We start from the raw sequence: 18,288 nt of genomic DNA, 5'->3' as shown, positions 1-18,288 counted from the left end.
ATATATAAAATAATAGTTGTAGATTGCTTGCTTGTGGTTTTTCATTTATTTTTTGTAGTTTAAGTAATAATTTATCTTTTTAAAATGCTTCATGTAAAATACTCTAAGTAGAGAAACAAAGATTAATAAATGTCCTATAAATATAGAATAGATCCCATCCAGTAAACTTTATAAGAATTTCAGTTTTCACAATAAAAAACACTCTAGTTTTTAAAACATCAAAATTAACATTTAGAAAAATTTAGCAGATTACGAACAATAAGGCCTCAAACTTAATTTAGTTGAACTCTTCTTCATCATATAAAATTATTTTTATAATAAATATGAAAAATAAAATAATAATATTTCTGAATCTTCAATATTTAATGTTATGAAATAATATTTTATATTTACAAAAACATTTAAATTTACTATTAAAAATCTGTTAATTTTTTGTTTTGTTTTGTTTTATATGGCTTATAACTGGCTTTAATAAAATTTAATAGTAAAAATCACTATGTGTCAATAACTTCTATTACAAAAATTATTTTTTTTAAATAAATTAAAAGTTATGAGGATAATAACAAGAAACCATACGTCAAGGCTCTTTACAATGGAACAATTCTTATTAAATTTAACATTTTTTTTCTAGTTTTTTAGATAAAATAAATTTATTGAAATCAAAAATTTTCTTTTAATTAAATTGATTATTGAAATATTTATTTTATTAAAGAAAATATCTAATATTAAAGTTTTATTTAATGAGAACCCATAAAATTTAATTTCAAAATTTTATTTGTTTAAATGTCATAATAATTTATGGTTTTAAAAGTCAAGTCAAAGAGTTACTTCTTTTATTTCGTGATAATCTCTTTACTCATGGCGCTGCACTTTTTAAATACATTTCAAATTTATTTTTTATTATTTGTTTCTGATAATTATTTTATATTTCATAAATTCTATCATTTAATAGCATGATAAGATAAAAAAATAAAAAAAATACATTCTTTCAATATTTTTGTTTATTTAAATAAAAATTAAAAAGACTATCATATTTTTATGAATAGATAAATTAATAATAATTTATAAAGTACTGATTAATCTTATTCTTTAAAATTTACACCTTTTTATTTATGGGCACATGTTATAATATAAATTAATTGTTCAAACACAATTTTATAATTATTTTTAGTCAATTTGAGAAAGTAGAACTAGTAGTTTTACTAAGTCAGTATATACAGCTTTTATCGCGCGCGTACTTAAATATATCAAAAGAGTGGATGCTAAACTTGATACTGCGTTGTAAATTTATGCACCTGTTGAATCGTTGCTAAATATAAAACTGAAGCATAATTAAAGAGCTGCTAATGATAAACTGAGAATACCAATAAAGTAAGCAGCATATACAAATTTTGGATTACATTTAAAAGTACCTACTAAAAATAAAGCTATGATAATTAAATAGAAAATAGTTTAACTAATGTAAATGGCATTGAGATATATAATAGCATTGCTTTGAGAGTATTTAATATTAAATATCACCAAATTAGCAGTTATTAAGAAGATTAGTGTCACTAATAGATTAATAATAGAAATTATTGATTAAAATTTTATATTTAAACTCAGCTCTTTGCCACAATATGCAACATAACTTCCTCTAATTACTTGCTCACTTATATGTACATTTTCAGCAATCAATGGCTTCAATATTTTATTTTCACAAAACTAAGAAGAATAAATATTTGATTTACAAATCAATTGAATAAAAGTAAATCTTAAGGGTAATTAAGCGATCAATATTTGCAATAAAATAAACAAATATTAAATTTGTATTTTTATCTCTGAATTCAAGCCCCTAATTTTTTATTTGCAATATAGCACTTCAGGATTCACAATTTCTTGACCGCTAGGAAAACAAATCATCTAATCTTAAGGATGAAAAGGTAAATTCTAAATTTGCAGCTTATTATTTGGCGTGGTTTCATCCTAAAAATTATTTATGGATATATCATAATTTTATTTAACTTATTCATTTGGTATCTATAAATGTGGTTAATTATTTAAAAGCAGAGGAATTTTTCCTTTATTTTAAATATTTGTTGCTAAAATTTTATTGCTCATCTTTGAATATTTTTTTCTATTTACTTAAAGATTTGCTTTTTTAATTCATTATAAAGAAAATTTTAATGATTTGATATTCATATGGACTATTAACTTATCTAGAGGTCAGATTTTCTTTAAAATTCACCTCGGGTATTTATTTGAACAAAAAAGAATGTAAATTTATTCACTAATAATCTTTTACTAACTCTTTCAAAAAATTTCTGATCGAGAAAATAAAATAGAAGATAGTTATTTAATAAAAACAGTTGATTTGTTGTACTTTTTATATACTATGTATTTTCATAGTAAGGTAAAATAAAAAGCACTAAGAATTATTATTTGTTTTTTTATTATATCAATAAGTTTGTCAATTATATTAAAATTTATTTATCTTTATTTAAGAAGATAATCGTTATTTAAAATAATTTATTAAATTCCTTTGTTTAAACCCTTTTTGCCAATTTTATTTTAGAAATTAAATTTAAAAGATAAAACTATTTACATGAAATAAGATGAAGAAATAATTAAATTAAATTAAATTAATTAACAAACAAAAAAAATAAAATTATTTTTTCAAAGCTTATCTAAATAATTATTTAATTCAGGTATTTTAGCAGTCAAACCTTTTCTTGTTCTTATTTCAGTGACTATTTTACCTGATTTGGTTTCAGGATCTAAAGGATTTCCTTGTACTACCTGCCAATGACTGAATGAAAGGGCAGGTATAGCCTTACCTTAAGTTGCTGATTTGAGAGCTTGATCAAGACCAAAGCTTTCTGAAACAGGAATATGAGCTTGAATCATCGAAAGAGCTTCTTCATATTCTTCACCAACAACTATACCTCTTCTTTTGTTTAGAACTGCATAGATTGGGCCTTTACTATCATCAGGTATTCTTATGTCACATTAATAAAAAGGCTCTAAAATTTTAGGTTCACTCACATATTAGCACGCTTTAAAGAGTCTTCTAGCAGCTGGAGTTATCTGATTACTACGATGGTGGGCAGGATCTATATGTATGACAGCATCAGTAATATTAAAACGGGTATTTCTTAGAGGTTCATCACACAAGAGACCTTCCTTTGTACACCATTCAAATGCTGTAATTATTGAAGGTTATATTGCAGGCATTCCCTGAATACCTACTGTAAGATTAACAATGCAGTTTGTAGACTCTTTTTCTAAGGGACCAAAACACCATATTTTTTTTGCATCCTCTCTCTCCCAGTTATAAGTATTCACCAATGTATTTATTGTTTCTTAACTATTTACCTCTTGAATATTAATTTTGTTATCTGATATAGCAGATCCTAATGCCTCATCTAATGGGTCGCAAGTACCATATAAACGATTTAGTTTATTTGCTGTTTTAGCTAGACATGTTTAAGAGCTCTTTTCGCTAATTGTTTCTCTATATGAAACAGTTGGTTGAGAAGCAACTATTTTGATAGAATTATGTGTAAAATCATTAAGTTTTTCCAAGCAAATCTAAACATGAAGTTCACCTCCTCCTGCAACTACATAGGATCCTGTGTTTTCATCTATTTCTACTTAAACAAGCTAATCGTATTATTGCAACATTTTGAGACCCTCTAGCAAACGAGGAAGATCTTGCTAATTAGGAGTACTTACTGCAACTCTTAAAATAGGAGAGATCGTATATTTCATATTTCTAATATTATGAGCTGATTCAGAAGTAGTGAGAGTGCCTGTCTTTGTGAGTGCACTATCAATACCTAAAATTAATACAGTACCACCAGCAGGTACTGATTCTATAGCTTCTTGCTGCTTACCCATCATCAAAAATGTTCTTTAAATTGTTTTTATAAAAAGACCTTCTTTAGTTCCAGGTTTATAGTCAGGACCTTAAACTCTTACTTTCATTCCTTGAGTAATTGTACCACTGAAAACTCTACCGAATGCATAGAATCTACTAAGATCAGAGGTAGGTACCATCTTAGAAATATAGACCATCAATGGACCCTCTGAATTGCATTCTTTCATAGCTGTACATGCTTCATCATCTGCAGGTCCTTCGTATAGATACATACTGCGGTATTTCATAGCCTCTCGAGGAGAAGGTAAATGATCTTAAACCATTTCGAGAATTGCATCAGCTAGAGGTAGCCAAGCTCTCATAGATTTCTTAATTCTTTCTTAAACTTCTAATTATTTGAGTCTATCTAACTCTGCAGTAGTCAAAATAGTAGAAATATGAAGCTTTTCTACCATTTTCGAAAGAGTCTCAATATCTGCATTTGAAGAAGCAGAATAGTATTTATCTAAAGGAGCTAAAACGAATTCTATAAAAGAGCGCTGTGCCTTCTTACCTTCATTATTTATTAAATGTGCATCTTAAGTGAAAGACTTGGTTTATGGATTAAAGTAATTATCACCCCAAAGTTTATTCATTAAAATATCCTCTTTTGTTGAGAATTTTTAGCTGTAAATTCTTGCAAAAGTTTTCAAAGTGAATCCCCAACATTGTTTACCTGAAGAAAAAGCAACATTGCCTAAAGAAGGATCTAAAGTGTAATTTTTAATAGAGTCATTTTCGTGCATTTCTAATATTGAATTAACCTTAGCTATAATTTTAATAAGTCTTTGATAAATATTTTCATAATCATCTTTAAGTTCACTAAAAAGCCTATCCAACTTATTAATTACGAGTACAGGTCTTATTCTTTCTTGACAAGCCTACCTCAGAACAGTTTCCGTTTAAACAGCAACTCCTTCAACAGCATCTACAACAACGAGAGCTCCATCGGTAACTCTTAAAGCAGCAGTAACTTCTCCAGAAAAATCTATATGCCCTGGGGAATCAATCAAATTAATGATGCTTTCTTGCTTATTTACTGTATTTTAATAATACAAAGAAACTCCTGTAGACTTAATAGTGATACCCATTTCTTGTTCTTTAGGATCAGTGTCCATCATGCAAGCTTTTCCAGCATTATTTTCAGAAATAATTCCAGCTCTAGCAAGCAAGGAGTCTGTAAGAGTAGTCTTTCCATGATCTACGTGAGCTATAACAGACATATTTCTGATTTAATTAGGGTTCATCATAAGTTCTCTGATCTTTTCAATTTATAGAGTCTTCATTTAATGATATATACCTACTTAATTAACTACTTGTGAATATTATAAATTATGTTTTAATTGACTCTATTTTAATTATTTTGATTATTTTTTGGTGAAATTAGATATTATATATATTTGAGAAGTAGTTTTGATGAAATTTTAATTCACAAAAAAAATCTTCTGATATGAATAAATAAATTGAATAGATTATTTTTAATGAAATTAGATATTTTCTGATAACCATTTTGATTAAATATAAATAATTTAGTTATAATAGGTAAAATAATACACAGTTTTACAAATTTGCATATACTGAAAATAGCCAAATCAAAAAATGTAATTGAGAAATAAAAGAATAGATTCAAAAAAAAATATCTTTGAGAAATTAAAATATTAATTGACAAAAAAATCTTTTGATAATGAATTAATAAATTGAATGGATTATTTTTAATGAAAATAGAAATATTCTGATAACCATTTTGATTAAATATAAATAATTTAGTTATAATAGGTAAAATAATACACAGTTTTACAAATTTGCATATACTGAAAATAGCCAAATCAAAAAATGTAATTGAGAAATAAAAGAATAGATTAAAAAAAACTCTTTAATCTACTTTATATAATTTTTTAATGAGGTTTTTTGAAGTTTTTAATTCATTTTTTCACTAAAATTAACATTTAAGGCAGAAGATATGAATGAGGTGCCCGACCATATTACTATAAATTTTAAAAGCAATTAAATTTAATTTTATTTCTAATCATTTATTATGTTAAATATCTTTTATATTTAAAACTGTAGAAAATTACCCATAATAAATCTTTAGAAATAGGAATCTATTGAGATATACAATATTTATTTATTATAAACTGAAAAATATAGCATTATAATTAATTTATTACAATATAATTAATAATAAACTAAAAATAATTGAACATTTTATTGCTTTTTTTATTATAGAATAAATAAAGATTTAAATTTATTTTTTTAAAATTTAATAGTATTTTTTTTAATTTTCTTCGTTTTCTAATACTATTTTTTCATTAAATTTAATAAATAAGTGATAAAAAGACTTTTTAATTTATTTTTTTGCTATATTTAATTAATATTATTTAATTTTTACTTTTTTGCTATTTTTGTATTCAAATTTAAAAATTAGTACTGATTGATAATTTTTATAGCAATCTAAATCTACTTTTGTAAAAAAGAATGGAGGCTTCAAAATCTGATTCAAAATTTTTAGGGATTATTAGGAAAATAGATGCTTTTTCGATGCCATTTTAATTTAGTCTTTGTCGATAAGAAAAGACTTGTAAAACACTTGTTGGAGGATTTGTAACTTTCATAGTCTACTCTATATCTTTGGCATATTTTATTTACATTACTAATCTTTATTTTACAACTGGTTATCAACCTAAGGTTTCTACAATAGATTTATTTTAAGAAAATATTCCTTTTTAAGTCTCTAATGACTCATTTGCATTTAATTTCTTTATCTAATATAGAGGAAATATTTAACAACTTGAGAATGAAACAGGTAAAAAATATCTTTCATTTTTAATATATTACTAATATTTTGATAGTGATGGTAATCTAAAAAATATGATACTTAATACAGTTAAATGCTAAGATAATAGCTTGTCAGAATATCTATGCATTGATTTTACTTCATTGCCCTCACCAATAAATATTAAATACAATTAGCTTTAATCTAGCATAAATTAAGAAGGATTTTAGATTGTTTATTTGTAGTGTAAAGGAAGTGAAAACTGTGCTAGCGATTAAGATATAGCTGATATACTGTATAATCCATATAATGGAATTTAGTTTTCTATTAAATTGGAAAGGTATAATACTATTAACTAATATGTAGAGACAGTTAGATAAATAAAATCATATGTATTAGATTAATTTGTTGGTACGAGACATTTAGTACAATTAATTCAATCAAAAACAATGTTAATTGAAGGTTTTATTTTATAGAAGAGATTATTAAACAATTATTTAGATTCTTTTGAAGAAGTTTCAGAGATTAAATGGCTTTAATCTTTGCAATAATAAACTTAGCTTCCAATCATAGGAGAAATAGTAATTAGCATGAGTACAAAATAAAGGTTTATTACAATTTAATTTCCTCTATATACTGAAACATTTGCATAATTTTTTAGCGTTTTTGCGCTTTTAACTTTTCTTGGGAAAATTGGTTACACCTTTTCTGAAATAGAAATATACTAAGAAATATCAAATCTTTTTTTAAAGAAGTATTATAAATAAACAGCTTTTAAAGCTTATTATGAATTTTTTACTAAATCAAATTAAGAAGCAGAATAGTAAAATTAAAATACAGAGAAACAAACTTTAAAAGATGCTTAGGAAATATTAAACGTTAACCAAAAAATTAGTAAAATATTTTTCCCAAAGAAGATGTTTTAATTTTTAAATTTAGGCATAATATAAAAGCTCTAAATTTATTTAAAAAAAGAAATTCCACTTAAGTTTTTAGAAAAAAAGCCAACTTAGCTAAAACAGATCCATAACATTATGAAAAACACTCATAAATATGCTAATTTGATAGAATTTTATAAGGATATAATTTAAGTTAAAATAATTGTTAGGTTATTATTAACAAAAGAATAGTTTTCTGCTATTAAATACTGTGGATTAGACATTTAAAAAGTTAAATAATAATAAATTAAAGAATATCTTCCTGATATTTAAAAATTCTAAGAAAAATAATCAGCTGGTACTATCAAAAGCAATAAAGATGTTTTATTAACAGATTTGTAGTAAACATCTAAGTAAGTAAAATTATACATAGATTAAAAAGAAGAGGAGTTTAGAATTTAAGGACAATTTTAGTAAAATACTACGGAACAAATAAACTTTGAAAAGATAACTGAATAATAGACAACCTATCTAAATCATCTTGAACAAATAGAAAAAATAGATTAAGATGACAATATTTCTTAATAATATTTTATTAAATACTTAAAAAATATGTAGTAAAAAGATTAAATAAGCGAATTAGATTAAAGAATTTTGAATAGCTTAATTTAAGTTTAAGAAAAATATCAGAGTTAAGATAATCAATTTAATTTATAAATATGATAAAAATAAATTACAATTATATTACTTAATTACTTAATTTATAAATTTACATAGGGTAAAAACTATTATTTTAAATAATATAGAGTAAATAGAGTTGTATTAAAATGTTAGGATTTTGAACAATTTCTAAATTATTTCTTAATTCAAAATTACAAAAAAACTAACTTTTTTTAAAAAGCTGATATAATTAATTTATAAATTTGCTTATTTATGAAATAAGCATCATTTTAATTTAATCAAAATATTTAAATTTTTATTGGTATTTACTAAAATTTATTTATTTATGTTTATTTAAAAAAGTATAAAATAATAAAATTAATGATTGATTGATTGATTGATTGGTAATGAATATATAAACAAACTAGTTAAATTTAAATTTTTTATAGATTGCTAATATAGGTTACAATTTGTTCATGTAATGTTAATGATATAAAAAATGATAATTTTTAGTAAACTAAAATAAAATCATTTATTTTCTCATCAAATATTTTCAATCAAGCGATAAAAACTGTTTTTATAATATAATGGTTATTTTTTTAAGCAAAATGTTATTTAGAAAAAAATATATTTGATAATTTAATTTTCTATTTATTTATTTATTTCTACTTATTTTGTTTTTAATTTAAAAAAAATCTAAAATTTATCAGCTTTATGTTGTGATCAATTAATTTTGCAAATTATTTGTATTAAAAATATCACAAAAATAAATATTATTAAGTAGACCGTTTTTATTTGAATAATTTTTAAATGGAGGCTTCTTAATCTGACTCAGCATTTTAAGGTATATTAAGGAAAATAGATACATATTCTATGCCATTTTAGTTTAGTTTATACGGACTAGAAAAGACTAAAAGAACTTTTGTAGGAGGATTTTTTACCTTAATAGTTTACTCATTATCTATTGCCTATTTTATTTATATAACTAACCTCTATTTCACTACTGGGTATCAACCTAAGGTTTCTACAATTGATTTATCTTAAAACAATGATTCTTTTTAAGTTGCCAATGACTCATTTGCATTCAATTTCTTTCTTTAAGGTTAAGGAAACATTTAGCAATATGAGTAATAGACAGGGAAAAAATACTTTTCATTTTTGATTTATTACTAATATTATGATAACAATTAAAATCTAAAAACTACCACACTGAATACAATAAAATGCTCAGACACTAGTCTGTAAGATTATTTATGTATTGACTTTAGCTCGTTACCTTCTTAAGTGACTTTGAAATATAATTAAAATTATTCAAGTTTAAATTAAGAAGGATTTTAGATTATTTTCTTACAATGTAATGGTGATTAAAGCTGTGCAAGTGATGAAGATATAGTAAATGTATTATTTAATGCATATAATTCTATTAAGTTCTCTTCTAAATTAGAAAGGTTTAACACTATAAGTTAAAATGTAGAGACAGTTAGATAAATAAATTCATACATATTAGATTAGTATGTGGGTACTAGACATTAGGTGCATTTAATTTAATCTAAAACAACCTTAATTGAAGGTTTTATATTATAGAAAAGATCAATCAATAATTATTTAGATTCTTTTGAAGAAATCTAAGAGATAAAATGGATTTAAACTTTATAAAAATAAGTTAAATTGCCTATTATTGGAGAAATAATAATTAGCATGAGTACTAAACAAAGGTTTATAACTATTTAATATCCACTTTTTACTGAAACATTTGCATAATTTATGAGTGTATTTGCTCTTTTAACTATCCTTGGGAACATAGGTAAAATCTACTCAGAGATAGAAATATATTAGGAGCTTTCTAACCTCTATTTAAAATATTATTACTAATAAACAGCAATAAAAGCTTATTAATAATTTATTGCTCCAAAAGAAAGTTAAATTGACAAAGAACTTCAAAATTTGGAGAACTAAACTAGTAACAGTGCATAAAAAATTACAAGTTTGAATTAAAAAATAAGCAAAATATTTTTCCCTAAGAAAATGTATTAATTATTAAATTTTAGTTTTTTATAAAAGCTATAAATTTTCATTAAAAAAGAAATACCTGTTAAATTATTAGACCACAAACCAAGTTAGCTAAAGTAGATTCATCATATAATTAAAAATACTCATAAATATATAAATATAGGAGAATTTTACAAGGATATAATATAAATAAAAAAAATAATAAGACTTCTTTTATCAAAGGAGTAATTTTCAGCAATTAAATATTGCGGTTTAGACATACAAAAATCTAAAGAATAATAAAACGAATAATTCGCTCTTGGACAATAAAACAAAATTGACACAAAAATAGAATTTAATATTGAGAAAAGAAATAATGAAACATAATAAACGCATTTAAAATTAAATTAAGTAGAATTATAAATAGATTAAACAAAGGAAAAAAACTCTGTAAATAACAATTTGATTTAAAATGATGTTAAAGAAGAAGCATTAGCTAGCAATTCTAATTAAAGTAAAACAAATTGTCTCAATCATCTTGAGTTGATTGAGAAAATAGATCATAACAACGAACTAGCAGAATAATATTTTATAAATTATTTACAATAAATTAACCAAAAAGAAAATATAAGTGATTTAGATCAACGTATTTTGAATTGCTTAATAAAAACTGAAGATGAAGAATACTTATATTAAGAATCTAATTAGCAATAATAATGATAATAAATAAATCTTCATTAATTTTCACACCAAATGTCCAATCTTAATTACCATTTTATAGGTTAATTTACAAATATTTCAATATTTGATATTTTTTATGTTTGTTTAATATATAATATTAAGCATAAGCTTTTAAAAATTACTTTATTGCTACAAATTTTAGTAATTAAATAAATCATTTAACCTTTTTTGAGCGAAAACAATTTTTTAAAAGCTCATGAAGATTTATTTTTAAATTTTTTATTGAAGTATTTAGGATAATTTTATATAACTTATTTTGTAAAGAAAATTAATTAAGATTTTTATTTTCCTTTTGACTATTTTTAGATTCTTTAATATCTACTTAATTAATAAATTATATTTTTAGACATTCAATTTATTTTATCAAATTTAAAATTATTTTAAAATAAAAAAATAAACTCAATGAATAATCCTAATATTGACTATTTAAAATTTATTTTATATTGATAAATAATCTGTAGAGTATTTAACCTTATTCATACATATTGAAGAAAATAAAAGAGTTAGGAGTTTTATTTGAAATATAATCAAATTAAGTCAACTTAAAAAACAAATGAAACATTATTTTAAATTAAAAATTATGGTAAAAATAAATTCTTAAATATTTTAAAATAAAGAAATATTTTATTAAGCATTATTGGGTAAAACATTTATTATTTAATAATATGATATATCATTCTATTATTAAGTGCAATATTTAATAATTTAATATTTTTTACATTTTAATTTTTTAATTACTTAATTTGATTAATCTATTTTGAAGAATCACAACTTTAAATTTCTGTATGGATAATATTTATTTATATTTAAAATATTTATTGTGATTATTATACTTAACAACCATAAATATTGAATCTATAAACTAGTGTATTGCTTCAAATAATTAAAGGGTAGAAAAATAAAAAACTTTTTTTCATATAAGTTAAAAAGAATTTTTTCAAAGATTTAACATCACTCTTAAGAATTGAAATAATATTTTGTTACTTATTTTTAAATGGATATTAGATATATTCAATTTTTATTGGTAAAAAATTTAATTACCAAATATTAATTGAATAACTTAATAAAAAAGATTAGAGCAAAGAAGCAATTATTAAAGTATTTAAAAAATAAAATAAAATTTGTTTGAGATAAATTACTTTTATTTAATTAATTTTGCTTTACTTATTTATTTTTTCCATTTAGAAAACTTTATCGCTAAATAAAATATTTATTATATTAGTCAATTCTTTATTTTAAATAGTTTTATAGTTGCTGAATGGATAAAAGATAATAGGTTTTAGCTATTTATTAGCAACTGCATGTGTAATAATCTATTGAAATAATAAGTAAAAAATATTTTTAATAGGAAAGTATTTTAATGAAAATAATGTGCTCAATCTAATAAATAATTTTTCTTATCTAATATTTTCCTAAGCTTTAATTAAGGATGTGGTATATTTTTTGATCAACCTTTTTAATTAATTTATAAATAATTTTCTTCTGAAAAATCAAAATTATTTAAATTTAATATAAAAGAAAAAAGAAATAAAATTTTACAAGCAATTATTTAGGATGAGCGAATAAGTAATACAGAACAACTTTTAAGCTACAAATGAATTATAATAACAAATAAAAGACTTTCTTTCACTGAAAAGATATACATACATAAAACAAGTTGGCTCAAATTTTTATTCGAAAGTAATTTATGCCTATTCTTAAGTTTTAAAAGAAAATTTTGCCATTAAAATTATCATATATTAACATTTCGAAGATGAGCAACTTAAAAAAATAAAAAATGAAATTTATAAATATTCTAATTTGATTGATAAAAGTAATTACAATATTTAAATATATGAATAAATTGAAGATCCAAATTAAAAATTCATTGGATTTGTTTATGACTATTTTGATTGCAATTTAGAGAGCATTTTAGATTCAAATTAATTTACATTTGACTAGGTTGTAAATTTAACGAAATAGTTATTAGAATGTTTAAGTATTTTTTAAGAAAAAAATGCTATTCATTGCAATATAAAACCATAAAATATTTTATTCAATAAATCAGAATGCAAATTTGTGATAGTTGATTATGGTGTTTCATATTTATTAGAACAAATATTATCCTAAAAAACCAAAAGCATACTAGGATCTAATGCTGCTTATTAATCACCAGAATTACTTGATAAACAAGAACCCTTTGACATAAAATCGGATGTGTTTTCTGTAGGACTAATAATAACTGAAGCTCTCTTAAAAAGGCGTCTGTAAGGAAGAGAACATATTAACTTAAAGCTTTACAGTTTAGAAAGAGGAATGGAAGAATAGTAGAAAAAAGAAAATGAATTGTTTTTACAATAAATCTTATTCAAAATGGTCAACCCAGATCTAAATAAAAGGCTTATTCCATCCTAACTCCTTGACTGTTTGAAAATTTTTTATTATAATTAGGATTGCCTTAAAACTATCAATATATGTTCAATATAATGTTTTTAAGTAAACAAAATTGAGGAAATGGTATATGCTATTTAATATGAAAAAATTGAGGTAATTTTAAAAAATAAAAATATAACTGCTGAGGGAGCCCATCAACTTTAATCCAATTTAATAAAATGCCAAAATTTAACTTTCTTGATTCTCGATCTTTAAACAAACGCTATAGGCATTGAAGGAGCAACTCATATAGGATTTAGTTTGAAGTAATTAAAGAATTTAACTTCATTGCATCTTAATTTATCTGAAAATTATATTTAAGTTCAAGGAATAAATGAAATAGGATTAGGATTATCTTGCTTACATTAACTCTAAGATTTGAAACTCAATTTTTGTGATAATAAAATTGGAGTGTAAGGGGCTTAATGGTTTGCTAGCAGATTACATGACTTGAAATTAATAAAAAGTCTAGATTTAAATTTAGATTCTAATGATATTTAATCAGTTGGAGTATAGTATATTATATAATCCCTCTAAAAAAATACTAAAATAGAATCTTTAAGACTAAGCTTATATTAAAATAACATATGTTAAATAGGAGTTAATAGTATAGAGTAATTTATTTAAAAATTAAATAAATTAGTTTACTTAAATATTAATTTATGTGATAATGATATTTAAGATCCTGGTGCTAATTCTATCGGGAATTGCTTAGAAAAATTAAAAAACCTCAAAAGACTTTATCTCAATTTGAATAAAAACAATATAAAAAAGCAAGGAGCCTCCAATCTTTTTAAAGGTTTACAATAATGTGTTAATATTACAGAACTGAGTGTAGTATTAAAAAATAATAAAGTCGGAAAAGAAGGAGCAGCTGATCTTGTCTCTGCTTTAGGACATCTAAAGAATATGTCTATATTGAAATTAGACTTTTGCAATAGTGAATTCGACTATGATTCTTTTAAAAGATTAGCTTATTGCTTATCTAAATAAACTAATCTCAAGCAGATAAATATTGATTTAAGATAAAACGAGTTGATTTAACAAGACAAACGGTATTTCTAATCTCAAATTTAAAAATTAAAATTAGAAGATCTTCTATTAGAAATATGATTACTTGTTTGCTTTGCTTGAATATATATATAAATAATTTAATATATAATAATACAAGTTTATTGTTCTTAATTTTATGTTGCTCTATTTTATGTATAATATTAAATATAGTAAGTATTTTAAAACCTTTAAATTGAAAAATATTTTTAATACTTCAAAGTTTTAAAAAAACCTAATTTTTTTAATGAAATAAATAATTAAAAATGTTGAAAATCATAGAGTATTTTAAAAGTATAATTTCGAAATAAAATAAATGTTTTCAAATATTTTTTAAGAATTGTTTTAAAAGACAATACAAAAGATGATGAATTGATATATATATGTATATAGAATATAGAAATATATTGAACAAAAGATAGAGACTTTTAAATTAATAAATAAATAGGGAAATGAGTGGCAGTAATTTATTTTTAAATACATTCATATTTCAATTATTTTTGTTTTTTAAAAGCTAGTTTTATTTGAAGGAGCATTTATCTTTCCAAAGAAGCAAACTCTTTGGATATCCCAAATGAGCTCCTTTCTAAATGTCCCTTCGAGGTGTTTAAATAGTACTTTAGATGATAATTCTAGTTATTATCTCATATCTCTATAAGTTCTCAATTAATTTTGACTAAATTCAAAATACTCTACAGCATCTTAGCTCAAATTCCAATCTGACAAACTAAGACCAAATTTTTTAAATGGGAACTTTATCAATACTTTAAACATTTTTGCAATAGATTGAATTTCTTAGCTATTTCTATCAAGAACTTGGTCGTTATCACGAGCATTCATTAAATTGAGACCAAAAGTAGTAATTTCATTTTTTTCAATCAAGCCTGCAAGCATCTCAGCAACCTTACAATGAGCTTAAGCGCAGTCTTTCCAGCCATTGATTAAAATGACTAATGTTTATAATTATTTGCATCTTGACAACATATTGAATACATCTTTAGCATCTTTCAAGCACTCTGTATCTCCACCTCTTAAACTATATAAAAATATTTAGTTAAATTCTTCTTAGAAATAATAATATTCAATTTTATTACTCGCTACCAATATTTAAGACCAAGTGATGGATAGGATTGTTTTCCAAAAGGAAAATTAAAGATTATACTAAAATGTCAGCTGTCAAATGTTATTTATTCAACCAGCTATTTTATATAAGAATTAATTTAATTATCAAATTATATCCAGCCAAATTCAAGCTCAAACTCAAAAAAATTAATTTTTATATTTAATTAATTTAATTTACTTTCCTAGTGTAGCAGAAAAATACTGAAGAGTGTTTAGACAACCAAGTCTCAAGAAAATTCTATTCAAAATATTTATTTCTTCAGTGTTGTAGCTATCTACAGTTGCGTTAGATGCACTTAAATTGATTCTAAATAAAAGGAGTTATTGGCAACTCTCAACCAAACACTCAATTATTTCTTCCAAAACGAGTAAACCTTCTCTTGTCAACTTCATACTAAAAATATAAATAAAACATGTTTAATATTTGTTTACTGATAAACTTTGATGGAATTTATTAATAAAAAAATTGAAGAAATCAACCAAATTTACTGAATTAATTTTTGTTAAAATTATTGCCTAAAATAAAAATACATTACATGCTAAAGCAGAAATTAAGTTCTTTTAAGTTTTGGTTGGCTTTAAAAAATTTCAAGAAAGGTTCTTTTAAAAGCTTTATGTCCACATCTTGAAGATACCACAAAGTGACAGAGAGATTTTCCATGTTTTTAGAAGTTGCCAAAGTATTTAGAATTTCTCCTGTGTATTTAATAGTTTTTTGATTAAGCTCGGAGCATCTAGATAATAAAAGTAAAGTAAAGATATTTATTTTAAATATTAATAAAATAAATCACTATAACTAAAATAATAATTTAAAATGAATTAAGTTGCTTGCGTCATTAATTACCTAAATAAATCTAAATCAAATGATTTGAAGTCTTTTCTTTTACTAACAACTTTTTTCAGCATTTCATTCATGTATTTCAATCCCTTTCCTGTGAACACTGAATTAGGATGACCAAACCAACTCTTAATAAAACGATTTCTTTTATCTAATTCAGCATTTTCTGTTATCTAATTTTTATTCAAAAATTACTAATGAGATTGGTGCTTAAAATATTTACTTTGATTGTCTATAAGTATCCATATGATATGCAAAAATGTTAAAGCTTCTTCATTTTCTTTACAGAATTACAAAGGCTCTCTAAGTTAGCATCAGTGAAAACACTTTCCCAACTAAAGTTACAAGAAAAAATACTTAATAAAACATTTTGTTATTAACTTAAAATATATTTACCCTGCGAGACACAAAGAAAATTTTTCCAATTGTGCAGCTAAAAGCTTTTCTATGATTTATTGCAATACTTTAATAGCATCCTTTACTTCTTCTTGAGAATTAATTTACCTAAGATATTGTAAATAAAAATGAGAAAAAATAACATCTACTGCACTTTTAGATATCCTATTTTAATAATTTAATCTAATAAAAATTATATCTTACTTGGAGAAGTCAAATGTGACGCTGTTATAATATTCGAGAGAGTTTTCTTTGATAACGTACTCAACTAAGCTGTAACTATTTTAATAATAATTATCGTTAACATAAATATTTACAAAGACTGACAATATGAGATTTATTCTCACTTAAAACTTAAAATATGAGTTTTAGTAGCTTTACTTTGCATTGTAAAAGAAGATACTTCTTGCTGAATATGATACAAAGTAGTTAAGATCTGTTTCGGCTGTTGGAAGATATTATTTATCCATTTTTCGCTATCTAATTAATTATTAATTGATTTTTGCTATCTGTTAAATACTCTACTTATTTGCAATTATTTGTTTGTTTTAATATTTTTTACTATTACTTTTAATCAATATCGTACACACGCATTTATTTATATCAAATTTTTGATAATTAAAGTTTGGTTATTTCATATTCTACTTTATCTTTTCGAAATAAATAAATTAAGCCCATAGAATTTTCATTTAGAATAGCGTCAGTATATATAATGATGCGCTATCATAAAATCTATCTATCTTTTAAGATATTGTAAAGATTATACTGTATGATTACTTAATTTATGTTTTTTTTAATTAAAACAAATTTAATTTACTTTAAGAATTATTTATTCTCAAATAATAGTAAGTGAATTCAATTCCATAATTAAATATCAACTAAACAAATAAATATATTTTAAAGTTTTATCTAATTTATTCAAAAGATACAATTAAATTATTTTTATCAATTGTTTTAAATACTTAAAAATAGCAAGCAATTCATAAATTACATATTTATTTTATAAATTTATAAAAAATAGAACAATTTAATAAAATAACTTTGTTATAATTCCATTTGTATTGTTGATAGGAAAATCAAAATTATTTGTTACTTTTCCTAAATATCATAATTTACTCAAATTAAATCATTTATTAAATTTAAATTTGTGAGCGAAAAATTAATTGCTTAACATTAATAATTAACATTCTTAATGCTTAAAAGTGTAAGATAATTTCAATTTTTACTATTCCTAAATTGCCTATTTTTTTTGTTAACTACAAATAAATATTTTTCCTAAAAATTTAGTCAAAAATCTTAGCTCAAAGGAATTTATATGTGTTAAATAAAGAATAAATGAGGGATATATTTTGAATTCATTTTTTTTTTATCAAAATCATTGCAAATTCTTCAAAAAATATAGAAAAGCTAAATAAGTAAATTCATGGGTAGTTAGGCTAATAAATTACGATATTAAGAGTGTGAATATTTATTTACACGATGAGATCTTTACAGTATATTCAATAAAATATTTTGAAATGCCAAAATTTGT

General features: G+C 22.7%; 6 protein-coding genes across 6 annotated transcripts; 3 read left to right on the top strand and 3 right to left on the bottom strand. All coding sequences in view use genetic code 6, as the record gives it.

Annotated features, from left to right (window-relative positions):
* Positions 1-1,143: 1,143 nt before the first annotated feature.
* Positions 1,144-2,100, bottom strand: TTHERM_00706410 (transmembrane protein, putative; the record flags this gene model as incomplete). Its single annotated transcript, XM_001010971.1, has 1 exon — positions 1,144-2,100. One exon carries the CDS (start codon positions 2,098-2,100, stop codon positions 1,144-1,146), a length of 957 nt encoding a protein of 318 aa, XP_001010971.1.
* A 555-nt stretch (positions 2,101-2,655) lies between these two features.
* Positions 2,656-5,184, bottom strand: TTHERM_00706400 (translation elongation factor EF-2 subunit; the record flags this gene model as incomplete). The annotated part of the gene is made up of 1 exon (XM_001010970.3): positions 2,656-5,184. The coding sequence occupies one exon, from the start codon at positions 5,182-5,184 to the stop codon at positions 2,656-2,658; it is 2,529 nt and encodes an 842-aa protein (XP_001010970.1).
* A 1,189-nt stretch (positions 5,185-6,373) lies between these two features.
* Positions 6,374-8,272, top strand: TTHERM_000706399 (kinase domain protein; the record flags this gene model as incomplete). Its single annotated transcript, XM_012796308.1, has 1 exon — positions 6,374-8,272. The coding sequence occupies one exon, from the start codon at positions 6,374-6,376 to the stop codon at positions 8,270-8,272; it is 1,899 nt and encodes a 632-aa protein (XP_012651762.1).
* Positions 8,273-9,019: 747 nt separating this feature from the next.
* Positions 9,020-10,918, top strand: TTHERM_000706398 (kinase domain protein; the record flags this gene model as incomplete). The annotated part of the gene is made up of 3 exons (XM_012796307.1): positions 9,020-10,013; positions 10,089-10,169; positions 10,383-10,918. 3 exons carry the CDS (start codon positions 9,020-9,022, stop codon positions 10,916-10,918), a joined length of 1,611 nt encoding a protein of 536 aa, XP_012651761.1.
* Positions 10,919-12,493: 1,575 nt separating this feature from the next.
* Positions 12,494-14,464, top strand: TTHERM_00706390 (Serine/Threonine kinase domain protein; the record flags this gene model as incomplete). The annotated part of the gene is made up of 1 exon (XM_001010969.2): positions 12,494-14,464. The coding sequence occupies one exon, from the start codon at positions 12,494-12,496 to the stop codon at positions 14,462-14,464; it is 1,971 nt and encodes a 656-aa protein (XP_001010969.2).
* Positions 14,465-14,884: 420 nt separating this feature from the next.
* Positions 14,885-17,351, bottom strand: TTHERM_00706380 (hypothetical protein; the record flags this gene model as incomplete). Its single annotated transcript, XM_001010968.2, has 10 exons — positions 14,885-15,437; positions 15,496-15,600; positions 15,702-15,917; positions 16,060-16,257; positions 16,368-16,534; positions 16,585-16,696; positions 16,758-16,865; positions 16,962-17,036; positions 17,139-17,237; positions 17,326-17,351. The coding sequence occupies 10 exons, from the start codon at positions 17,349-17,351 to the stop codon at positions 14,885-14,887; spliced, it is 1,659 nt and encodes a 552-aa protein (XP_001010968.2).
* Positions 17,352-18,288: the final 937 nt, after the last annotated feature.

Source organism: Tetrahymena thermophila (assembly GCF_000189635.1).
Source record: "Tetrahymena thermophila SB210 genomic scaffold scf_8254748, whole genome shotgun sequence".
Taxonomy (NCBI): domain Eukaryota; phylum Ciliophora; class Oligohymenophorea; order Hymenostomatida; family Tetrahymenidae; genus Tetrahymena; species Tetrahymena thermophila.
Note: the sequence above shows the minus strand (reverse complement) of the source record. Positions and strands in the feature narration are given on the sequence as shown.